Below are 21,175 nucleotides of genomic sequence, written 5' to 3'. Positions count from 1 at the left end.
ATGTGTTGATGAAACCTCAAGCTTCACAACCACCTCAAGTGGTTTTGGTCATGTTTTCAAAATGAATAAGTAATTATAGACAGACAGAGACTTGTCTGTACCACTGAATTCCTTCCACTTAGACATCAACAAAGGTAGTTTTTGACGTTCAAATGCTTGATGCATATTTCTTTATGGGTTTAAACAAAATAAATCATATTATTACAAATTGTCAAACGTATAGCCTCGCAATTTGTTCAATAAACAAAAATGTTCTGACAACATGGGCATGGACAATCTGGCAAATTTTCAACAAGGGAAAAAAGTATATATATATATATATATATATATATATATTCCTAATTTTTAATTGTGCATTTTGAAGGTTGTTTGCACTCAGTTTTATTTCCTTACAGATACTAAAATTTACATTCATACTTTTTCTCTAGTTGCTCCGACAGTCACAACAAAAGTACATTTTATTCCACCTCAGTTGAGACAGAAAAAAATATCTGATTTTTATTACCAATACTTTTTCTAATGACTTTTTCCAACAGTTTGGTCAAAAACAAACAAACAAACAAAAAGAAATCCTGTAACTTTTCTGACCCCACAAGTAGAAGAACTAAACACCTTCATCTAATTAGAATGATGCCTACCTTCATTCATGAGATAAAAACAACAATAAAGAAAGTAATCATGCTGTGTGGGTCACAGAAAAGAAGGCAACAGTTTCAAAGAAACAGATAAACAGTGTTGATGTGCCTTCTTGTTCTCAAAACACAAGGTTACCTTGGTGTGTTTCTTCAAAGTGACTCTCTGTGGTTGGGTGACAGGTTTAATTAAGGGGTATTGGCTATGTGCTGCCAACAGAGAACCTCTACAAAGGAAAAAAAGAACTCTTTGTAAGCCTCAGCACTGGAGAAGTCTCAGTGCTGGCTGAAGATCAAACAAAAGGTGCCATCAATACTGGCACTTTCACATTGACAGTAGTAGGGCTGATTCGAGCTAATGCTAATTCTGACCTTTTTGCTGGCAGTCACTTAATGGGTCCTTGTCAAATTTTTGATCCTGTCATTGGAAAGCTGAATCTGAGATGAATTCCTCCAGGCAAAAATAAAGGTTCTTGGTGTGTCACCTTGCTTTCTCAAACCAGTAAGAGCAACACCTCTGCCAAACAATTGACTCTGTACCACATTTTTACTGGAGTTTTCATCAAATATGAAAAAAATTGTATTTAATGTGTCAAAGAAGTGTTCTGAGTGGAATGACATAAGTACAACCTTGTGATCTCTGCCTACTTTTGTCTTCTCTTTTCTTTTATTCAGGCCAGGAAGAGTGGGCAAACAATCGTGGCAAGGCTCAGTCAGCACGAACAAACAAGGGGGTGTACAGAGAGCAGCCATACTCCAGATATTGAACTGTTTATACAAGTCCCACCTGAATCCTTATGGCTGTTTCAACCCAAGTAATGGATTTTTTATGGACACTCCCACCTTTTTAAAATTGAAAACTAAACCGCAAACCAGTTCAAGTACAACACCAAACCACCCAAAACTGTTTTTCAAAAATGGACCTCCGTTGAGTATAAAAACATAGTCTTACTGGATAAAATACGTAAGTATTTTAGGTAAGCTACCCTCCTCCAATGAGAATTAATCGGATAAACCCAAGAAAGACTTTGTAGTACATTAAGTTCCTCTCTCAGCTATGTAATTGTGAACAATGACATTGTATCGCACAATTTTATTTAGAGAGCCACTTTAGGCTGGTGGATGCAATGTTTCTACACAGCTGCCGGTGCAACTTAATTCATGACCCTGTAGACCTCTGACATGTAGTAGCTTAGTCCTAGCAAAGTGCAGTAATGTAGATTTTTCTTTTCCCCTGAACAGTTAATTGGTGAAATTTGTGTCCCTTGTAAATGAAATATTTGCAAGCTCAATAAGAAAAAAGTCATACTCTAGTCTCTACGCATTGTATTGCTGTTTCCTCCTTTTTTGTAAAGTAATAGTCAATAAATGTTAAAGGGCTTATAAAAGCATGGTGTATAACAGTGGATAATGCTGGTTGTTTTATTCTAAAAAGCCTGTATAGTTGTGTCCCTAAACGATGTCCCCAAACATCTTTAAATAGTTGCACATACCTTATGTATACTGAACAACCAGAGCTGAAGAACAGTTTGGGAGCTTTTTGATGTCTGTACATTTTTAGATAGGTACAATGAGGATTGATGACATTTTCATTTAAATAGAAACCTTGCTACATTTTTTTACTATTGGACATTTTTCAGATTTGTTGAGGTGGGATTCTGTGAAGTTTTTGAACAAGTACGGTTGTTTAAAGACGGTTGTTTATTTCAAAACAATGTCAAGTCTCAGTGAGGTTATGTGTAAAAAAAAGGTGAAACAAAAACATAAAGAATTCTAAACTCAAAGAGCCCTCACCAGCTTTTGCAAACACTAGGTGTGTTTCCACTATCGGAATTTCAATGTAATTTTACCAGAACTTTACAGCTTTAGCATGTCCCCAAAAGGACAATTTCCCAGGCCTTTGGTCAAATAAGGCTGATTGTAACTCTGTAGGAAATGACATTGGCAGATGTCGCCCAAAACAACCTTCATTAATAAAATTGGAAGTGAAGTGGAACGGAAGGAAAACAATATAAAATCTTTGTTACTAAATTCCCGACACAGAAAATTGCGATGGAAATACCTAACAACATAATTCACGATGGTTTGTTGTCTCACAGAGCACTGTAAAAAACGCTTCTTCTAATCATTGAATGCCACGTTTTACAACACACAGCCACTCTCCCGGTCTCCCTACTCTATAGCGTATTCTACAGTAGCTAAAAATAGATTGTGACATCACAATGCGTTGTGAGATATAGCCCTAGACAAGCGAGCGTGTATTTTGTATGGGTGCCTATGGGTCTGAGTCACTCCACTCGTCTACAACGGTTTAAATGGTGTAAACAAAGTTCAGCTGAACGTCTTGGCCAAACGGCATCTAATCATTGACGAAAACAGTGTTTCACCAGAGGTGGGTGGTATGTAAAAAGTAGTGACACCAATAATAACCTAAGAGTAAAAAAAGAAGTTAGAGATAACGTTACTTCAGCACTGTGAGTAATGAGTAATTGTTTGAGCATAAAAGTTAGAACATGGTGTCTGTTGGGGTGTTTTTATCAAAGTCCAAGTGCTCTGCCTGTGTATTTTCAGTTGGTAAGTGCGATTAGTTTGTCTAGCATTAGCACCCAGCAGTAGTTGCAGAGCAATGTCAACTGTAGAATATACTATATTTACGGCATATTTAGACAGAATAAAACTTTTAATTTTACTGATGTCCATGGATGCTTTTAGGCACTGATCAGTGATGTCACTCACTGGTTGAAGCAGTGGCGATATGCATCTTAGCAAAGTCTTGAAAGGGTTACGTTTGTATGGAGACACGACGTAAAAGGACAGAGCCTTCATATACTGGTCAAATTTGCCCCTCCCAGAAATTTCCTAAAGTGGAAACACGGCTATAGCTTCATAAACCTTTACAAAGCTTTTATGAAACAGAAATAGTCACACTAGTTTAGAAGTGCCACAATTAGCAAGCTTTGTCTCTATTTTCCACTACAACTAACCTAGTTTATCATATGAATACCTCTTATTTCAAAATTTACAGCTAAGTCAAGGTTTATGCATGAACCACTGTAAAATTCTGAACTGAAGTTTTTGAAAGAAAGCATTTTTGCAACTAGCTGTTAGCTCCTCAATCTGGTTGCATATGGAGCTAGGATCGGGACAATATCACATGTAACCTGTACCATATGACAAAAACTCGAATTCCATGCGACAAACTGAAAGTCACTCGCTCCAAAACGTGAATTACGTGCTACAAAACTAAAGTTACAGTTACAAAACTTTGTACTAATTACATGTAATATTGTCCCAATCCTAGCTCCATAGTGGAAATGTAATGCACACACATTCACAGAAGCGCGCTTCAACAGGTCTGAGACAGTTTAGTCCTTTAGGATGAACAATTCCATTTAAGGTCTTGAATTGTTTGTTCAGATTTGTTCAACTTGCAGCTTATGTAAGCCCTTTAATATCTTCTTCTTTGTTGATGCTGAATAAAAATTTTGAATAAATACAATTCAAAAGCTTGTTTAAAACTACTTCCTTCATTTGAAGTGTTTGGCGAACACACAGAAGCCTATAAGGAACTAAACAGGAATAAATCATATCTTGGTAACATGAAAATCAATTTAGGGAATTTAGTGATAATGATGTTGCCATTTTTGAAAGTCCTTTGGTTGGTACAACGTGATATGAAGTGTTGATTGCATAAACGATCATCATTAAGCACAAAATAACTTTTAAAGCATTCGCTTGTATATGACAGCGTGTGGCACTGCAGTTAAAGCCTCCCTGGCCCTGACTCCAGGGGCCGTGTAGAGTGAGGCGCAGAGGTCAGGTGGCGAGTGTCTAAAACGAGCAGAGGGAGGATTGGGGGTGAGTTTCTCTCTCTTTCTCTCCCTTTCTGGTTTTACTGTTCCTGTTCTCCTTCACGTGACCCTCTCCTGGTTGCTTAAAGAGCCTGCCTTTCCCCCGTCCATTTAATCGAACTCAAGCTGACCTCCACAGAGAGAGGACGGCTGTTTAAAAAGACCTCCGTCCCACAAGGTAAACAACATGACCTGGTGCAACCTTGCCCCTAATAATAACTCATAAACATTTTCTAAACTCAGACTTTTCTGTTTCACTTCAGTTCATAATCCGGTCATGAACGTAGGAATAATTAGTTGTTAAAATCTGTAAATAATAATATTAGTAGTGATTATTGTGAATAACTTTATTCTTAGGCATTTAATAGAACACCACTCACTATGATAATTGAAATTGTAAAATCCACTGTCTTTGTTAGTAATATTAGCCACAAATAATGTTGAAACATTACTGCTCATAGCGTTGTTTATGGGTTTCTTTTAGGCTGAGGCCACATGTACACCGCGCTGTTCCTCCATCGCCATCACAAGCTCTAACGGTAAGTTTGACTCATTACATGTCATCTGTTTATGTTGGTGTACAAGTTAGCAGAGCGTTAGATGTAAGTTAATAAAACTAATAAATTAATTAACCCCTTTTGTCTCTGCAGAAAAAACCCTGTTGTTTCGGGAAACTGTTTTTATGTAAATGCGTTCTGCATACCAGATCAAAAGCCTTCAAATGCACAAGATAAAGTATTCTGCAGGGGACACAACATTATCAGGACATATCAAATATTAATGTGACTTTGAGACAATGTGGTGTTCTCATAATGGATGTTTAAAGATGAAAATGTTTTTCTGAGCTTTTAGATGTCCTTTGGAATATCCCCCCAGACATTTGAAACGTCAAATCCCCTGCCTTACTTTCCACAGTCTCATCAGGATTCTGGACATTCTGCCCCCTTCCTGTACTTATAACAAAAACAGGGAGTCAAATGAATATGAAACGGTTTGAACGATGTAATATATGACTGTTTACTCTGTTTTTAGGCAGAATTAACAACACAGTCATCACAGAAGATCAGCCCCATCCAAGCAGTGGCCTCTGACATTTTCAGTCTGTTTTAAGATGAATTGTTTGGGGAGAAAAGATGGAGTGACATGAATGGAGATGCAGAAAGGGGAGGTGTGGAGGTACCTTCACCTTCAGTGCTTCGCCACTTTAACTTCTTCCTAAAAGCATGACAGGTTATATTTTTTCCATGAACTGTCCATCTCTGGAAATGTCTGATTTTTAATGTTATACATAAACTATTCATTACTTAGAAAAATGAATGAATAAACATGTATCATGTAAAAACATTTGCCCTTTTTTCAGTTTTAGTATCTTAATCAGTCCGTTTAGACTTTACCGGGCCCCAATTCATTTCAATCTAACAACAAAGGAAATTTAAGGCTGGGATCAACTGACGACACCCGGTCGAACTAGCTACAAGCTAACCTGAAGCTAACGCAGAGGTGGGAGCTAAGCTAATGGAGGTAGCAACCTAGCTACAACTGGAGTTAACTGTGCACAACACCAGAGCTTCTGAGTCAGAGATACGCCGGGCTGACCGCTGGGGAGAACCGGGTGGAACACAGAGGTCTCCGAGACCTCCACAAGCCATCAGCCCGCGCAGCAGACAAGCGCCGCTGCGATCTGAGATGGGCAGAGCTGCCGCTGGGGAGAACCGGGTGGAAAGGTTTCCATCCCAGAGCTCCACAAGCCGATAGTGGGAACCCAGCTCCACCAACATGTTATATTTCAACCCATTTTCTAAAGTGCAGCATTATGTTAAATGCACTGGGTTTTACCCTATTACATTTACATGTCATGGTTAAACAGTACATGTTAAAATCTAAGCTCAGCTCGGCAGTGACCTGAAATACATAAATATAATTTTACTTACCGAAAAAAATGAAGTGGAGACTCCTTGGACGCTCTATTAGTGCAATTAATGCCACAGCAAGTCATTTTGTCCAACAATTGCACAAATAATATCCAAACAAGAATACACAAACGCTACAACTAATGGTCTAAGTTGAGAGACTGAAAATGACCGAACAGTTTTCAGGCGAGGCCGAGGCTCAGACTGAGGCCTTTCCCCGGAGCTAGTGCTGCGGTCACGTGGGTCTGATGCTCATTAATTATTTATTACACGTCCCGCAGCCACGCCGGTAACCATCATGTCCTCATCTATCCAGCCCTTCGGGTTCGTCTTGATGATCACGCCGGCGGGAAACTTTTCTTTGGGTAAAGTTTTCCGCTTGAAGATGACCATCGGCGGCAGCTTCTGACCATCAGCCTGGCAGGCGAGCACAACGGTGAAGCAGGACTTCTCGTGGCCGGTCGTCCGCACAGACACTGTGCTGGTCCCCATTTTCTCTACGGTCCGGTTCACCAGGATGTTGAAGGTAAGCAGGACCTCGTCCATGTTGGTGATGTGCTGGGGCGGGATGTTTTTGTCTGCCATCTTCTTAGTGCAATAGGAGCGGAACAACTCTAGCTTCTCAGCGTAGTCGGCAGGTAGCTGCTGCAAGACGGTAGTTCTGGTGCGGATAGAAAGCGCTCACCTCCGCATGAAGTGAAAACACCAGGCAGGGCCTCCTATGAAGTCTGCAATGTCCATCTCTCGTGCTAATGCTGCAGCTTTGAGACTAATGGAGACGGTGGAGACGCTTCTGCTTGCCGCTCACTGCTCTGCGACCCACTGCTCAACTCGGTCTTCAAGCAGCGGCCATCTTGCCTTGTTTCCTCTGAAGCCACGCTGTGTTTTCTTCACCTGCAGCAACTGCTCTTCCAGCTTTCTCCACTTGCAGACCATCGACTCGTTAATCTTGTATTCTCTCGCTGCTGCTTTGTTTCCATGCTCAACGGTGTGAGCGATGGCTCCAAACATATTACCTGTTGTGTTTGAATCAGAAGATAAATTGTCATCCAGGTCTTTAAGATTTATGATATAGTAAATAATAATAATAATAATAATGACAATAATAATGCCTTTTATTTAAAGCATATTTCAGGAAACTCAAGGTCATTGTACATCAAAATAATAAATTTAAGTTAAAAGTTAAAAACAGTCAAAAACAAATTACTCAAAAATACAAAAACAGGGAAACCATTGAATGAGCTTCATGGATTAATATAACTTAGTATTGTCAGCATAACAGTTGAGCTTTATTCTGTGCAATTAAATAATTTGACCCAATAGAAGCATATACCTAGTAAAAAGTAAGGAGCCAAGTAGTGAACCCTGAGGTACTCCATAGCTAACTCTGGTGCAAGAGGAAGATGTGTAATTAACATAAACAGGAATCTCATTAGATGCATAATACTTAAACCAAAATGGTGCCTAATAAATACTATTAGAAGAGCATTAGTAAGCTTCACAAAAGCTATTTCTGTGCTATGGCGAGCTGTAAATCTTGACTGAAACTGATTATTTCTGTTTAATTACTCCGTCAGTGGCTTTGATACTTCTCTGTCAAGTGTGATTGATCCCCAGATCACATCAGACCAAAGGTTTGTGATACATTATTTGATCTTATCAGTTGTCGGGCTGTCGAGTGATTGATCAAATTGGGTAGATCAGTAGACACGAACAAATAGTGAACGTAAACTCACATCTTATATCCTGAGAGAGGTTGGGTCATAGTCAAAGGCCATGTTTAAGGTGTCTATTTTCAGGGCAGCTTTAATGGACTGTCGGCCTGAAGGTCATTAATGACAGAGAAGGAGCCATTTATGGACACCGGTGATGGAAGCCGTAAAACTGACAAAGGGGCCCCTGTTGTAAATTTGTCTGGTTCTGCCACATTATGTTGCTCCTTAGTTTAATTTTCTCCTTCAAACACACCTGAACTCCAGCAGTCAGCATATTTCCACAAACTGTGTCTGCCTCCATAAAACCAGCTCTGCTCCTCAGAACATTTGCTAGATTGTCTGAGTTTTCGACCAGCTCTTCAGAGTTCGTCCGTTTTAATCCGTTTTAATGATTCTTGATTCCCTCCCTTCACGAATCTTTGACCGAGCCTTCTGCCTCATTCTCCTCAGACTTCTGCATTCAGGTTCCTCTTTGCCTCTACTCTGGCATTTAATAAATACAATCTAACCTGATTTTGTCTCTTTGCGCAATGATTGGGTCCAGTTCATTACAGGCCATTGGGGTTTGGTCCCCAGAGGACACCGGACACGCTGACAAGATACCTCACAATTACTGAATGGTCAGAGGGAAATTCTTTTATAGATTCTCATGTGTTACGTAGAGTAGTAACAGTTTGTTCTCTACCATCACTTTGTTTGCTGATGGTTTTGGCTTCGCTACTTCCTTTGTTAGAGCAGCCACAGGTGTTATTGTGGTTTCTTCTTTTGCCACTGTTCATTTGTGGGCAATAGAGGACAACAAAGACACCACAATAACACCTGTTGATGCTCTGATGAAGGCAACAGTCAGCACACATGTTCGGTCAGAAAACAAACTTTTGCTACTCTAATTTATAAGAATCGAAGGAATTGAAAAGGAAGACAGGTTGACTGAAGCAAAGATGGTCAGAAGGAAAATGTGGGCGTTGGGAAAATTGGGATAAGTCATGAAGAAGAACTCTCATTTGGCTTTGAAGAAGTTCCTATAAGCATTTGAAAATTCAGAAAGGCTTAAAGGGTTGGAAAATACCAACCTGCCTTGATATTGACAGCATGAGAAACACGTTGAGCTGTTCTTAATCTGGTCATGACTCTGTCCTTTATGGAGAGTTTACGGGTAGATGTTGCCAGGAAGTCTACACGTTCCTCAGTGGTGGTTCATAATGCACCTAAATGCTGTCCATGTCAAATATAAAGCACATTTAAAAACAACAGGGATTTAAATGTAAACATGAAATCAGCTATTAGGAAATGAAATTAAGCAGGCTTGACACTTGTGTCTCTGAAGGTGTAAGTCCCCAAGAAAGACAAGTATGATGCTGGGGCGACGGTGGCACAGGAGTTAAGTGCTCGCCCCGTAATCGGAAGGTTGCAGGTTCGAGTCCCGCTCAGTCTGTCGCTGTCGTTGTGTCCTTGGGCAAGACACTTAACCCACGTTGCCTGCTGGTGGTGGTCGGAGGGACCGGTGGTGCCAGTGCTCGGCAGCCTCGCCTCTGTCAGTGCACCCCAGGGCAGCTGTGGCTACATTGTAGCTCATCCCCACCAGTGTGTGAATGTGTGTGTGAATGGGTGAATGACTGATTGTGTTGTAAAGCACCTTGGGGGGTTCCATGACTCTAGAAAGCGCTATATCAAATACAGGCCATTTACCATGCTGCTGGGTATCTATGACCTGAAGTCAAGTCTATGACCTGAAAAACAGGTGCTGAGTCTCTACCGCGGGATTCCAAGTCGGGCTATGATCTGACCAAGGGATGACGTGTCCAGTGCACTATTTTGATACAATTCTTCCATTTTTCCACATTTAATAAATCATGAAATTTTGAAAAATATAGTTTTTGTAAATCTTAGGATTGTATTTTGTAAATTAGAACCTCATGAAGAAGAACTAATTTTTATGTTCTAGAATGTACTTTTTTTTTTTGCTATGACTGCAACATGGGCGTAAATGAGGGCCGTATGATTCCTGCAGTCTTTGCTTTAATGCTGTGCTCATTAATTCCTATTCAGTCTGTCTTAATAAATAAACTGTTCACAGGTTGCTCATTGTTGTGTTACTGAGAAAATAAATGACACTTAGCCATTTTGGGATTAAAATATGGGCAAAAACACTTGCTATGGTTTTATTTTGAAGTAAATTAAATTACAGTGCCTAAGAAATACCTAGAATCACAGAAAAGGATTGTGTGTTGCAGACGTGTGGCTTAATCAGCCGACTTCAGTGCATTTTACAAATCCAGAATAGCTTTCTAGTGGATAGAGTGCTTCATTCTGTCTTGTGCATAAGTCCTTATAAGCTGATTCATATTCTGCACAGTCGTATGTTCTCAGTGGCAGACAATGGTTTTCCATTAGGAAAAAGTGATTCTCTGTGGAGCCTCGGGCCAAGCCTCAGACAATACCATGATAACCTAAAGCTCACATCTCAGGCACCCAGAGTCAACTCTCATCACCTTCGAGGACTGATTCCTTCTCTGAAGTGGCTTAAAGACACGGGCTTATCGGAAGTAAGCTTGTCCAAGTTAATAGAGTAAGAGCTGCTTATTTGATTAGGAACGCTAACAGAGGAGGGTGAAGTGAAGACAAGCTCATTTCAATTGGAGAATACGAATCCGTGTTGCTCTGATTACATGAATGTTTTATTTTTGGGCCCAGAATCACAAACTAATGAAATGATTCACATGGTTTGTTTTCCCTGCATTAAGCAGTATGCTGGAGTGATTTGTGATTTGGTATGGATGTCTTTTGGAACCCATCCATTAGAAATATTTCAGAGTTGCAGACCTGTTTCACCAGAAGGAGACTTAGAGAGCAGACCCAGGTCTCACTTGGCACATTTCCTCTCACAGCTGAACAAGGATGCCTCAGAGTCCTGCCAGAAAAGCTGGAGGAGGTAACTAAGGAGAGTGAGGTCTGAGGATATTTGAATACGTTGTCCATGCAACCTGGTTACCCTCACAAATAGCAGAGAATGGATGGATGATTAATGAAAATCATAACATGAATAATGGTTGCTAGCTCAGCCTCCAACCTTAGCGGGCTTACGTCACAGCCAAGCCCCCACAATGCGGCTCCAAAGCTGAAACAAACCCGGAAGTACCATAAATTGCAGTTCCACTCTCATCCACTAGGGGCTGGTGTCAGAAGCGAGCAAATCCTCATTGACTCCCATGTTAAAAATACCAATTTCACAGCAGAAATAAACATGTTTACAGCCTGGTACCAGAACATGTTTTTGGTTTAAATGATCTAGTTTACACTCATGACAACTCTGAGGGGGGTGAATGTTTTTCTCACTCTTCTGTTTAAGTGTATTAAAAGCCTAAAATTCTGTATAATTAATGAGCATCAGACCCACGTGACCACAGAGCTAGCTCCGTGGAAAGGCCTCAGTAGAGCCTCGGTCTGGCCTGGAAACTGCTCCGGGATTTTGAGTCTCTGTGTGTGTGTATTCTTGTTTGGATATTATTTGTGCAATTGTTGGACAAAATGACTTGCTGTGGCATTAATTGCACTAATAGAGCGTCCAAGGAGTCTCCACTTCATTTTTTTCGCTAAGTAAAATTATATTTATGTATTTTAGGTCACTGCCGAGCTGAGCTTAGATTTTAACATGTACTGTTTAACCATGAAATGTAAATGTAATAGGGTAAAACCCAGTGCATTTAACATAATGCTGCACTTTAGAAAATGGGTTGAAATATAACATGTTGGTGGAGCTGGGTTCCCACTATCGGCTTGTGGAGCTCTCGGGAGACCGATGTTTTCCACCCGGTTCTCCCCTCCCCGCAGCTCGGCGCATCTCTGTCTGATCGCGGCTTCTGTGTGCTGCGCGGGCTGCCGGCTTGTGGAGCTCTGGGATGGAAACCTTTCCACCCGGTTCTCCCCAGCGGCAGCTCTGCGCATCTCAGATCGCAGCGGCGCTTGTCTGCTGCGCGGGCTGATGGCTTGTGGAGCTCTGGGAGACCTCTGTGTTCCACCCGGTTTTACCCAGCGGTCAGCCCGGCGTATCTCTGACTCAGAAGCTCTGGTGTTGTGCACAGTTAACTCCAGTTGTAGCTAGGTTGCTACCTCCATTAGCTTAGCTCCCACCTCCGCGTTAGCTTTGGGTTAGCCAGGGTAAGCTTCAGGTTAGCTTGTAGCTAGTTCGACCGGGTATCGTCAGTTGATCCCAGCCTTACAGGCCGACCCTCCGCACCTCCTCTCTTCCCTTTTGTGGAATTGCCTGGGCTTGATGGAACCTGTGACACGGTCAAAATGGCGGTGGTGGCCACCTCTCACTTGGCCTCAAAAACTTGATATTGGAGCCCTATAGAAAGGAGATGTCCAGTATACTCATGTCAATGGTCACAGCCATCAACTTCCAGACCATGGACCCCAACTGCCCAATGAAATTAATTAAGAGTCTATGGGCCGAAAAGTTATTTTCTGAACCCATTTAAAATGATGTCCTTGAATTCATAGACATATTTTCATGTCAAAAAAGCGCTTACCTTCTACAGATGGCAAAAGTAATATTGAGTTTTGCGTGAAAAGATGTAGCAGACTACGCATGTTCGTCTCACCAAATTGACATCATCGAATCAGACAGGGAGAGGATTAGTTTAGCTAGCTTAGAACCCTTCTTCCAGGATGACAGAAGGATCAATAAACATGGAGAAAACCACTTTAAATCTGGCCATGTGGTAAGTAGCAGCTACGCTGGGAGAGAGGAAATTATGCTGTGACGTCTGACAAGTATTCTTTTAATTACGGAGTTTTAGACCGTTACACTTAATATAAAGACAAACATACTAAATGGAGATGTTTCAAAGATCAGAGGGAGTCGTGATAGAACTGAGACAGATCTCAAAATTCAAAAGTCTGACCTCCAATCCACACTAGAGGCATCAGCGGCATGGGACGGTTTTTAGTAGCATGCTCTGTGATGCGTCAGTCCACACCGGGGAGCTTCTCAGCCACAGGAGCGGTTTCTTCTTCACCGTCCGTCACAAAATCCCTAGAGACTTCAAAGGTCAGTGTTTATTTGTGCCAACCACCATTAAAACAAATAGGTGGATATCACAGTTTGATGTCAGAGATAACGTGATTCCTGTACATCGTTGCACTTCTCCAAAGATACTGGAAGTAAATAAGCCGTTAAACCACATGTATTTATGTAATCAACATAGGTATGAAATAGCATCTCTGTACTAGTCTTTTATTTAGAAACTCACCAGATGTTTTACACTGAAATAGTGAGTGATTGCCTGTAGAAATTGAGCCAACCCCAGAAGCAGCTCACGGCTAAAATGGAACCCAGCCCTAGCTGTGGCAGCGCAGTGTGGTGTGCTGCTTGTAAGATGCGCCTGAATTGTTGGTGTGGATCAATCCCATAGACTATAATTATATTCCTAATTCTAAGATTGATTCTATTTGATGCGGTGACATTCCGCTGCTGTTCTGCGCCGCTGATGCCTCTGGTGTGGATTGAAGGTGAAAAACCTAAAGTGAGAGCAATATCAAATGTAGAAAAAGCTATTGTCTCAGAAAAAATGCATTGCTATAATTATGAATTATAGCAATGAATCCTCCTTGAAACGTCACCTTATTGTGGTGGAGTTTGAGTGCCCTAATGATCCTAGGAGCTATGTTGTCTGGGGCACTTTGTGCCTCTGGTAGGGTCTCCCATGACAAATTGGTCTTAGGTGAAGGGTGAGACAAAGAACGGTTCACAGGATCTTTCATGGATGTAAATTCAAAGAGTCGGAGTACCCGGCCCGGAGGGTTATCGGGGTCCCACCCTGGAGCCAGGCCTGGGGTTGGGGCCCGTGAGCGAGCGCCTGGTGGCCGGACTTTCGCCCATGGGGCCCGGCGGGGCCCAGCCCGAACCGGATACATGGGCTCATCCACCTGTGGACCCACCACCCGCAGGAGGAACATGAAGGGTCCGGTGCAATGTGGATCGGGTGGCAGACCAAGGCGGGAGCCTTGGCGGTCCAATCCCCGGACAAGAAAACTGGTTTTTGGTACGTCACCTCGCTGGCGGGGAAGGAGCAGGAGCTTGTGGCAGAGGTTGAGCGGTACCGGCTAGATATAGTCAGACTCACCTCGACACATAGCATTGGCTCTGGAACCCAAGTCCTTGAGAGGGGTTGGACACTCTACTTTGCTGGAGTTGCTCCGGGTGAGAGGCGGAGGGCTGGGGTTGGCTGTTTGTTAGCCCCGAGACTCTCTGCCTGTGTGTTGGGGTTTACCCCGGGGGACAAGAGGGTAGCTTCCTTGCGCCTTCGGGTCGGGGAACGGGTCCTGACTGTTGTTTGTGCTTATGGACCAAATATCAGTTCAGAGTACCCACCCTTTTTGGAGTCCCTGGGATGAGTGCTAGATAGTGTTCAATCAGGGGACTCCATTGTCCTGCTGGGGGACTACAATGCTCAAGTGGGCAATGACAGCTTGACCTGGAGGGGTGTGATTGGGAGGAACGGCCCGCCTGATCTGAACTCGAGTGGTGCTTCATTATTGGACTTCTGTGCAAGCCGCAGTTTGGCCATAACGAACGCCATGTTCGAACATAAGGATGCCCACCGGTACACTTGGTACCTGGGCAGCCTAGGTCGCAGGTCGATGATAGACTTTGTAGTCGGATCATCTGACCTGCGGCCGCATGTTTTGGACGCCCGAGTGAAGAGAGGTGCAGAGCTGTCAACTGATCAACACATGGTGGTGAGTTGGATCAGATGGCAGGGGAAGATGCTGCGTAGACCTGGCAGACTTAAACGCATAGTGAGGGTCTGCTGGGAACGCCTGGCAGAAGAACCTGTTAAGACGGTCTTCAACTCCAACCTCCGGCAGAGCTTTGACCGCGTCCCGAGAGCAGTGGGGGACAGTCTTAGGTGTGTTATTGCTGTGCGTTATTTCTAATTCCATGTTGTCGTTCTTTTTTAAAACACAGAAACGGTTTTGTTACCTGTTATTGACGCTACAGTTTCACCGACGGCTGCCGGCTTCTTCAGGCTGACGCTGATGGTGGCGCGTCCCTTCCTTCTCCGTTTATCTGCGGGCAGCAGAGGACGTTGTCGCCCTCTACTGCCCGCTCTCCCCTCTCCGACGATGCAGTCCCATGCGTGGTCCAGCGTGTAAACTCCGTCGTCCCTGTTCATGGTCCCACATCCACGTCTCCTTATCTCGATTGCTTCCTTGATCCATCTTTTGTATTTTTGTTGTTCGGTGGTTATGATCCGTGTGTTGTCCCAGTCCATTATATGGTTTTCTCTTAAGCAATGATCTGTTACGGCTGACTTTTTTATTGTACTTTCTGCTTCTTCTTTTGCTGCTCTTGTGTGTTTACGACTTGCCTCTTTCTCGCACTCCTTTCTGTGTTCTATTGTTCGTGTGTTGAGTTGGCGTCCGGTTTCTCCTATGTATGTTTTATTGTAGAGTTTGCATGGGATTTCGTAGATGACTCCACATTTATGTTCAGCTGATATTTTGTCTTTTGGGTGTACTAGTCTGTTTCTAACTGTTGTGTATGGCTTTGTTGGTGTGTTTATGTTGTGTCTTTTCATTGTTGCTCTTATTTTTTCCGTTATGCCTCTGATGTATGGTAGGGTTATCACTGGTTTTGGTTCTTGTCTTTCTGGGTTTCTGGTTCTTTGCTTTGGTTGTTCTTTGCTTTCTGTTTTTGTTTGTTGTTTTCTTTTGTTTATCGCCCATGTCGGGTATCTGCAGGTCTTTAAAGCGTGTTGTATGTGTTTGTCCTCTTGTTTACGGTCTCTCTCTTCTGTTACCATGTTTGCTCGGTGATATAATGTTCTGATTACTGACATTTTGTGTATGGTGGGGTGTTCTGATGTCCATAATAGATATTGGTGTGTGTGTGTTGGTTTCCTGTATGTGTTTATGTTTAGGGTCCCGTCGGTCTGCCTGGTGATTTTCATATCCATAAATGCTGCCTTCTGTTTCTATCTCATAAGTGAATTTTATGTTGCCCGTGTCATCAATGTTATTTAAGTGTTGTGTTAGTGTTTCTGTTTGACCTTTTGGTATGATTTCCAGTATGTCGTCTACGTAGCGTTTCCATAGTTTTATTTAGCAGTTTGGGGGGGCAGTGGCTATGGCTTTTTGTTCCAGGTCTTCCATGAAAAACTCACACAGGGTGGCTGATAACGGGTTACCCATGGCAAAGTCCTCCAGTTGTTTGTATATTGTGTTGTCGTATGTGAAGTAAGTGGAGTTTGCTATCAGTCCTATCAGTTGTGCTATGTCATCTGCTGTGAGGTTTGTCCTTTTGTGTAAAGTCTTGTCTTGTCTGATTCTGTTAACTACTATGTCTATGGTTTTATGGGTTGGTGTTTTTGTAAACAGAGATGTGACGTCATGTGAGATGAGTATGTCGTTGTCTTCTATTGTAATTTCCTTTAGTTCTTTTGCCAGTTCTATACTATTTTTGCAGTGTTGGTCTGTATTTCCTAATAACGGGCTGATGATTCTCCTGATATCTTTTGCCATGTTGTATGTTGGTGTACCTATGCTGTCAACTATTGGTCTAAGTGGGGTGTTTTGTTTGTGTATTTTTGGCGTTCCATATATTCTTGGTGTTATATTTGCCGTGGGAATCCAGTGTTTATACAGATAAACGGAGAAGGAAGTGACGCGCCACCATCAGCGTCAGCCTGAAGAAGCCGGCAGCCGTCGGCGAAACTGTAGCGTCAATAACAGGTAACAAAACCGTTTCTGTGTTTTAAAAAAGAACGACAACATGTAAGTGGGGGACATTGACTCCGAGTGGGCCTTGTTCCACTCTGTGATTGTTGAGGCGGCTGTTGCTAGCTGTGGTCGCAAGGTGGCTGGTGCCAGTCGTGGTGGAAAACCCCTTACCCGCTGGTGGACACCAGAGGTTCGGGGAGCCGTCAGGCTGAAGAAGGAGGCCTACAGGGCGTGGCTGGTCTGTGGGTCTCCGGAGGCAGCAGACAGGTACCGGATAGCCAAGCGGGGTGCAGCAGTGGCAGTTGCCGAGGCAAAATCTCGGGCGTGGGAGGAGTTTGGTGAGGCCATGGAGAAAGACTATCGATCGGCTCCAAAGAGGTTCTGGCAAACTGTCCGGCGCCTCAGGAGAGGAAGGCAGCAACTCGCTCACACTGTTTACAGTGGGGATGGGGAGCTGCTGACGTCAACTGGGGCTATAGTCGGACGGTGGAAGGAATACTTTGAGGAGCTCCTCAATTCCACCTATGCGGATTCCGAGGAGGAACCAGAACCGGGAGACCTGGGGATGGACTGTCCAATCTCGGGGGCAGAAGCTGCTGAGGTAGTCAAACAACTACACAGCGGCGGAGCCCCAGAGGCGGACGAGGTTCATCCTGGGTATCTCAAGGCTATGGATATTGTAGGGCTGTCATGGTTGACACGTCTCTGCAACACTGCGTGGCCATCAGGGGCAGTTCCTGTGGAGTGGCAGACCGGGGTGGTGGTCCCCATCTTTAAGAAGGGTGACCTGAGGGGGTGTTCCAACTATAGGGGGATCACACTCCTCAGCCTCCCTGGAAAGGTCTACTCCAAGATACTGGAGAGGAGGGTCCGATCGATAGTTGAATCTCAGATTGAGGAGGAGCAATGTGGTGTTGGTCCTGGCCGTGGAACTGTGGACCAGCTCTGTACCCTTGCAAGGGTGATGGAGGGGGCGTGGGAGTTTGCCCAATGAATCCACATGTGTTATCATATCAGTATCAGGCGTGACATTAAAAGCAGACGCTTTGATGCTCTACCTGAGAATAAATCTGTAAGGTTTGTTACCAGCATTCAGACATCAATTCTGCTTGCTTCACAGCCAGACAGGACACGGTAAAAAAAAAAAAAAAGGAGAGGTTACGTCTCCAATCTGGTCCGGGAACGCCTTGGGGTCCTGCCGGCAGGAGGCCCCCGGGTCGACCCAGGACACGTTGGAGAGGTTACGTCTCCAATCTGGTCCGGGAACGCCTTGGGGTCCTGCCGGAGGAGCTGGTGGAGGTGGCCGGGGAGAGGACTGTCTGGAGCTCCCTAGTTGGGATGCTGCCCCCGCTACCCGGATAAGCAGAGGAAGACGACGACGAAGAACAATGGTATTCCTAGTAAAGCTTGCAACATTATGAGGATGCAGGGGTCCTAAATGCTGTTCACTCTTGAATCCAGCTGCAGCAGCAGAAAAGGGAAAAGCCCTGAGTGTTCACATCAGAGGAGGCCCTAATTCAATGTTTGCTTGAGATATTTAAACTAAATTAATTGAATGTTATAAGAGACAGTCCCGATTTATCGCTACTTTTAAATGAGATCTAAAGGCTTACTTTTTAAATGTTTTTGATCTTTTATTTTCTATGTAACTATTTCTGTAATGCTCAGAATTAAACTGCTCCTAATTTATTTCCTGTTTGTTTCCTTTTTCTGAATTTGACTATTTAACTGTTTTATTTAGCACATTGGTCAGCTGTCATGCTGTTGTTTTTAAACTTGACTTGATCTGACTCACAATTCACTGGAGTTGTAGCCTCCAAAAAACTGGTGACATACATAATATTACAGATTTGTCACTTTATCATTCAGCATCTGACTTTTTATTACTGTTACCTATTTAAAAAGTAGCACTGAAATGTGCTATTTGAATGATCTTACTGAATAAAAGTGCAGTTACAGGATGCCACTATAAGCTGAAAGCCCATCCTAAATACTGTATTTCACTGACCTGAACATGCTTGCTGTTTTAAAACATCTCTTGTATTCACTGTACTGTACAATAAATGACTAAATACCTGGAAAGAATGAATATGCTACCCTTTCAGCAGGGTCTTTGATTGTGCCTCATGGTGATTTCATTGTATTTAGGGTATAGCGACATGTTTGTCTTTATGAAACATTGCTGCTAGGACTTCACAGACTTCATTGCTACTACGGCATCAGCCTAATGACATTGTAACGTCCAGCAATGGTCAGTTTTTACCTAAAAACTGACGAACATGCCACCGGTCACCGGCAGACATAAATTCCATTCTCTAAGGTGGATTTTACATTCTACCTGATGACAAGCAACGAGGTTCTGCAAACCTTGTTGACATTTCAGGTGGAACACAATGTCAGCCTGTGTTCCCAAACAAAGCCTTCTTTTGATAACACTGCAGGATTGCTCACTCTGAATAAAGTGACTATTTTCAGCTCATATGAGTTAATGAATCGTGAAATGGATGAACCGATGTTATATGGATACTAGGGCTGCAACAAACGATTATTTGGATAATCAATTAATCGGATGGGGTCTCGACACGATTAATCGATTAATCGAATTACATGGGGAAATTTTTAAAAAAATGCTAGGGAAACGTTATTTCTCTCCTTCCTTCACTTTATTTAACACAACATTATTAGAAAACAGTTCAATAGCAGAAAAACAACATGCCATCACCTAAATTGTCTTATAAGGTGTATAGACAGAGACCCTAAGCTACATCTATCTGTGACCTAAAATGCTTGGTCCAAGTTAAACAGCTTAAGGGCAATTCTCATCTGTTTTGTTTGATCTCATCTGTTGACATTTATTTTAAATGTAATTAAACATAGGCTGTGAATTTATCAAAATTGATCACTATTTCCAAAAATGACTGAAAAAATACCAAATAAAACAAAAGTAAATGAATGCCATCCTCCTTGCGATGATGCCCTGGGCAACTGCCATAAAGTCACATCAAGAAATGCTGCTGATCATTCCAATGATCCCAAATAGACTCACATTAGGCCACATGAAAGCAACTGAACCCAAAAATATATTAACCAGTATATAACTGCACTCTCACACAACACGCCTGCAGCAACAGTTAGGACTCCTCCCTCCCTTTTAAAAGCGTTTTTGCTTCCGAGGACATTGTGGTTGTAAAACCACATGCTAGTAGTCTGGCCCCGGTGTGATCAACCAGTTTCTGCGGGAATGTGACGGCGGAACCAGGGCCAGATTAACACTTTGTTGTACCCTGGGCAACAATATTCAAGGGCTCCATCATCACGACCCAAGGATCACCATAATGTGGTCACATACAGAATATTTTACTGTAATATGCAGTAAATATACTCAATACTTGAATGCCTGACAACACGTAACCCGCCCAGAGTAACCTTTGACCCACCTCGTGTGGACTGACCAATGAGGAGAGGGTCTTAACTTGAGGCCCTCTCTTCATTGGTCAGTCTGCATGAGACTGACTCTCAACTGACGTTCAGTCGTAGGCAGCGAAGCGTCTCTGTGCAGTGCCAAAGCCCGGGTGGACATTTTGTTTAATGTAGGGTGACCATATTTCCATTTCCAAACAAGAGGACAGGGGATCTGTGCCTATGACGTCACACTATGGCAACGCCACACAAACCATGTTGGGACCCATTTTTTGTAAGAACTAAATTAATATCAGATTCTGCCAATAAAAGGGCTCCAAAACAATTCATATGTAAATATTTTGCATATTTAATGCAAAATCTCATTTTTCTGCTTTAGTGCTGCAACAAGGTTTTATTAATAATAAATTATTATACCTTTTGTTTTACTACAGCATCGATAAGCTTCCTGTGCACAGATTATTAAGGATGCTTGTTTCAGCTGTGAGATTAGACGATAGGATCAATGAAAAAATAAGTTGTCACACACTCCATGGAAACTTTCAGAGAATCCACAAATAGTGGCTTTCAAATGGTTTTGTTACTTTTTGCAAGTTTATAAAAGAAGCAGATGAGACAGCGTGTCTGATAATTTAGTTTTTCATCTGATAATATTAGAACATGTCAGTGATGTCTGAGGGGCTTTTATAAACACTGTATAACTAACACTCCTGGAGAGGGTATGAATTACACAGAGGCTTCTGGGGAGCCCAGTTATTGGGGGGGGGGGGGGGGGCATTTTGCCTTGGCCCCCAAAATGTCTTGAAACGGCCCTGGGTGTGTGACTCAGTTTTGAAGGTGATCTGAATTGTATCAGATGTATAAATACTACATGTGTATAACTTATTGTTTTTTACTGGTAAAAACGTGTCGTGGAGATA

General features: G+C 42.7%; 2 protein-coding genes across 2 annotated transcripts in view; both read left to right on the top strand.

The window, feature by feature from the left end:
* The window catches only part of LOC139073049 (uncharacterized), a 725,027-nt gene that overhangs the window by 225,284 nt on the left and 478,568 nt on the right, over positions 1-21,175 (top strand). The window lies entirely within an intron of this gene.
* The window catches only part of khdrbs3 (KH domain containing, RNA binding, signal transduction associated 3), a 217,957-nt gene that overhangs the window by 184,820 nt on the left and 11,962 nt on the right, over positions 1-21,175 (top strand). Inside the window, exons 9-10 of the mRNA XM_015974223.3 lie at positions 1,308-4,661; positions 4,968-5,022. Of these exons, the coding sequence (XP_015829709.1) occupies positions 1,308-1,399 (92 nt within the window). The 3' untranslated portion in view covers positions 1,400-4,661; positions 4,968-5,022. The remainder of the gene's footprint in view (positions 1-1,307; positions 4,662-4,967; positions 5,023-21,175) is intronic.

Source organism: Nothobranchius furzeri, chromosome 11 (genome assembly GCF_043380555.1).
Source record: "Nothobranchius furzeri strain GRZ-AD chromosome 11, NfurGRZ-RIMD1, whole genome shotgun sequence".
In the NCBI taxonomy this organism is placed as follows: Eukaryota; Metazoa; Chordata; class Actinopteri; order Cyprinodontiformes; family Nothobranchiidae; genus Nothobranchius; species Nothobranchius furzeri.
The sequence above is the reverse complement of the archived record's forward strand: the minus strand, read 5'-3'. Positions and strand labels throughout refer to the sequence as shown.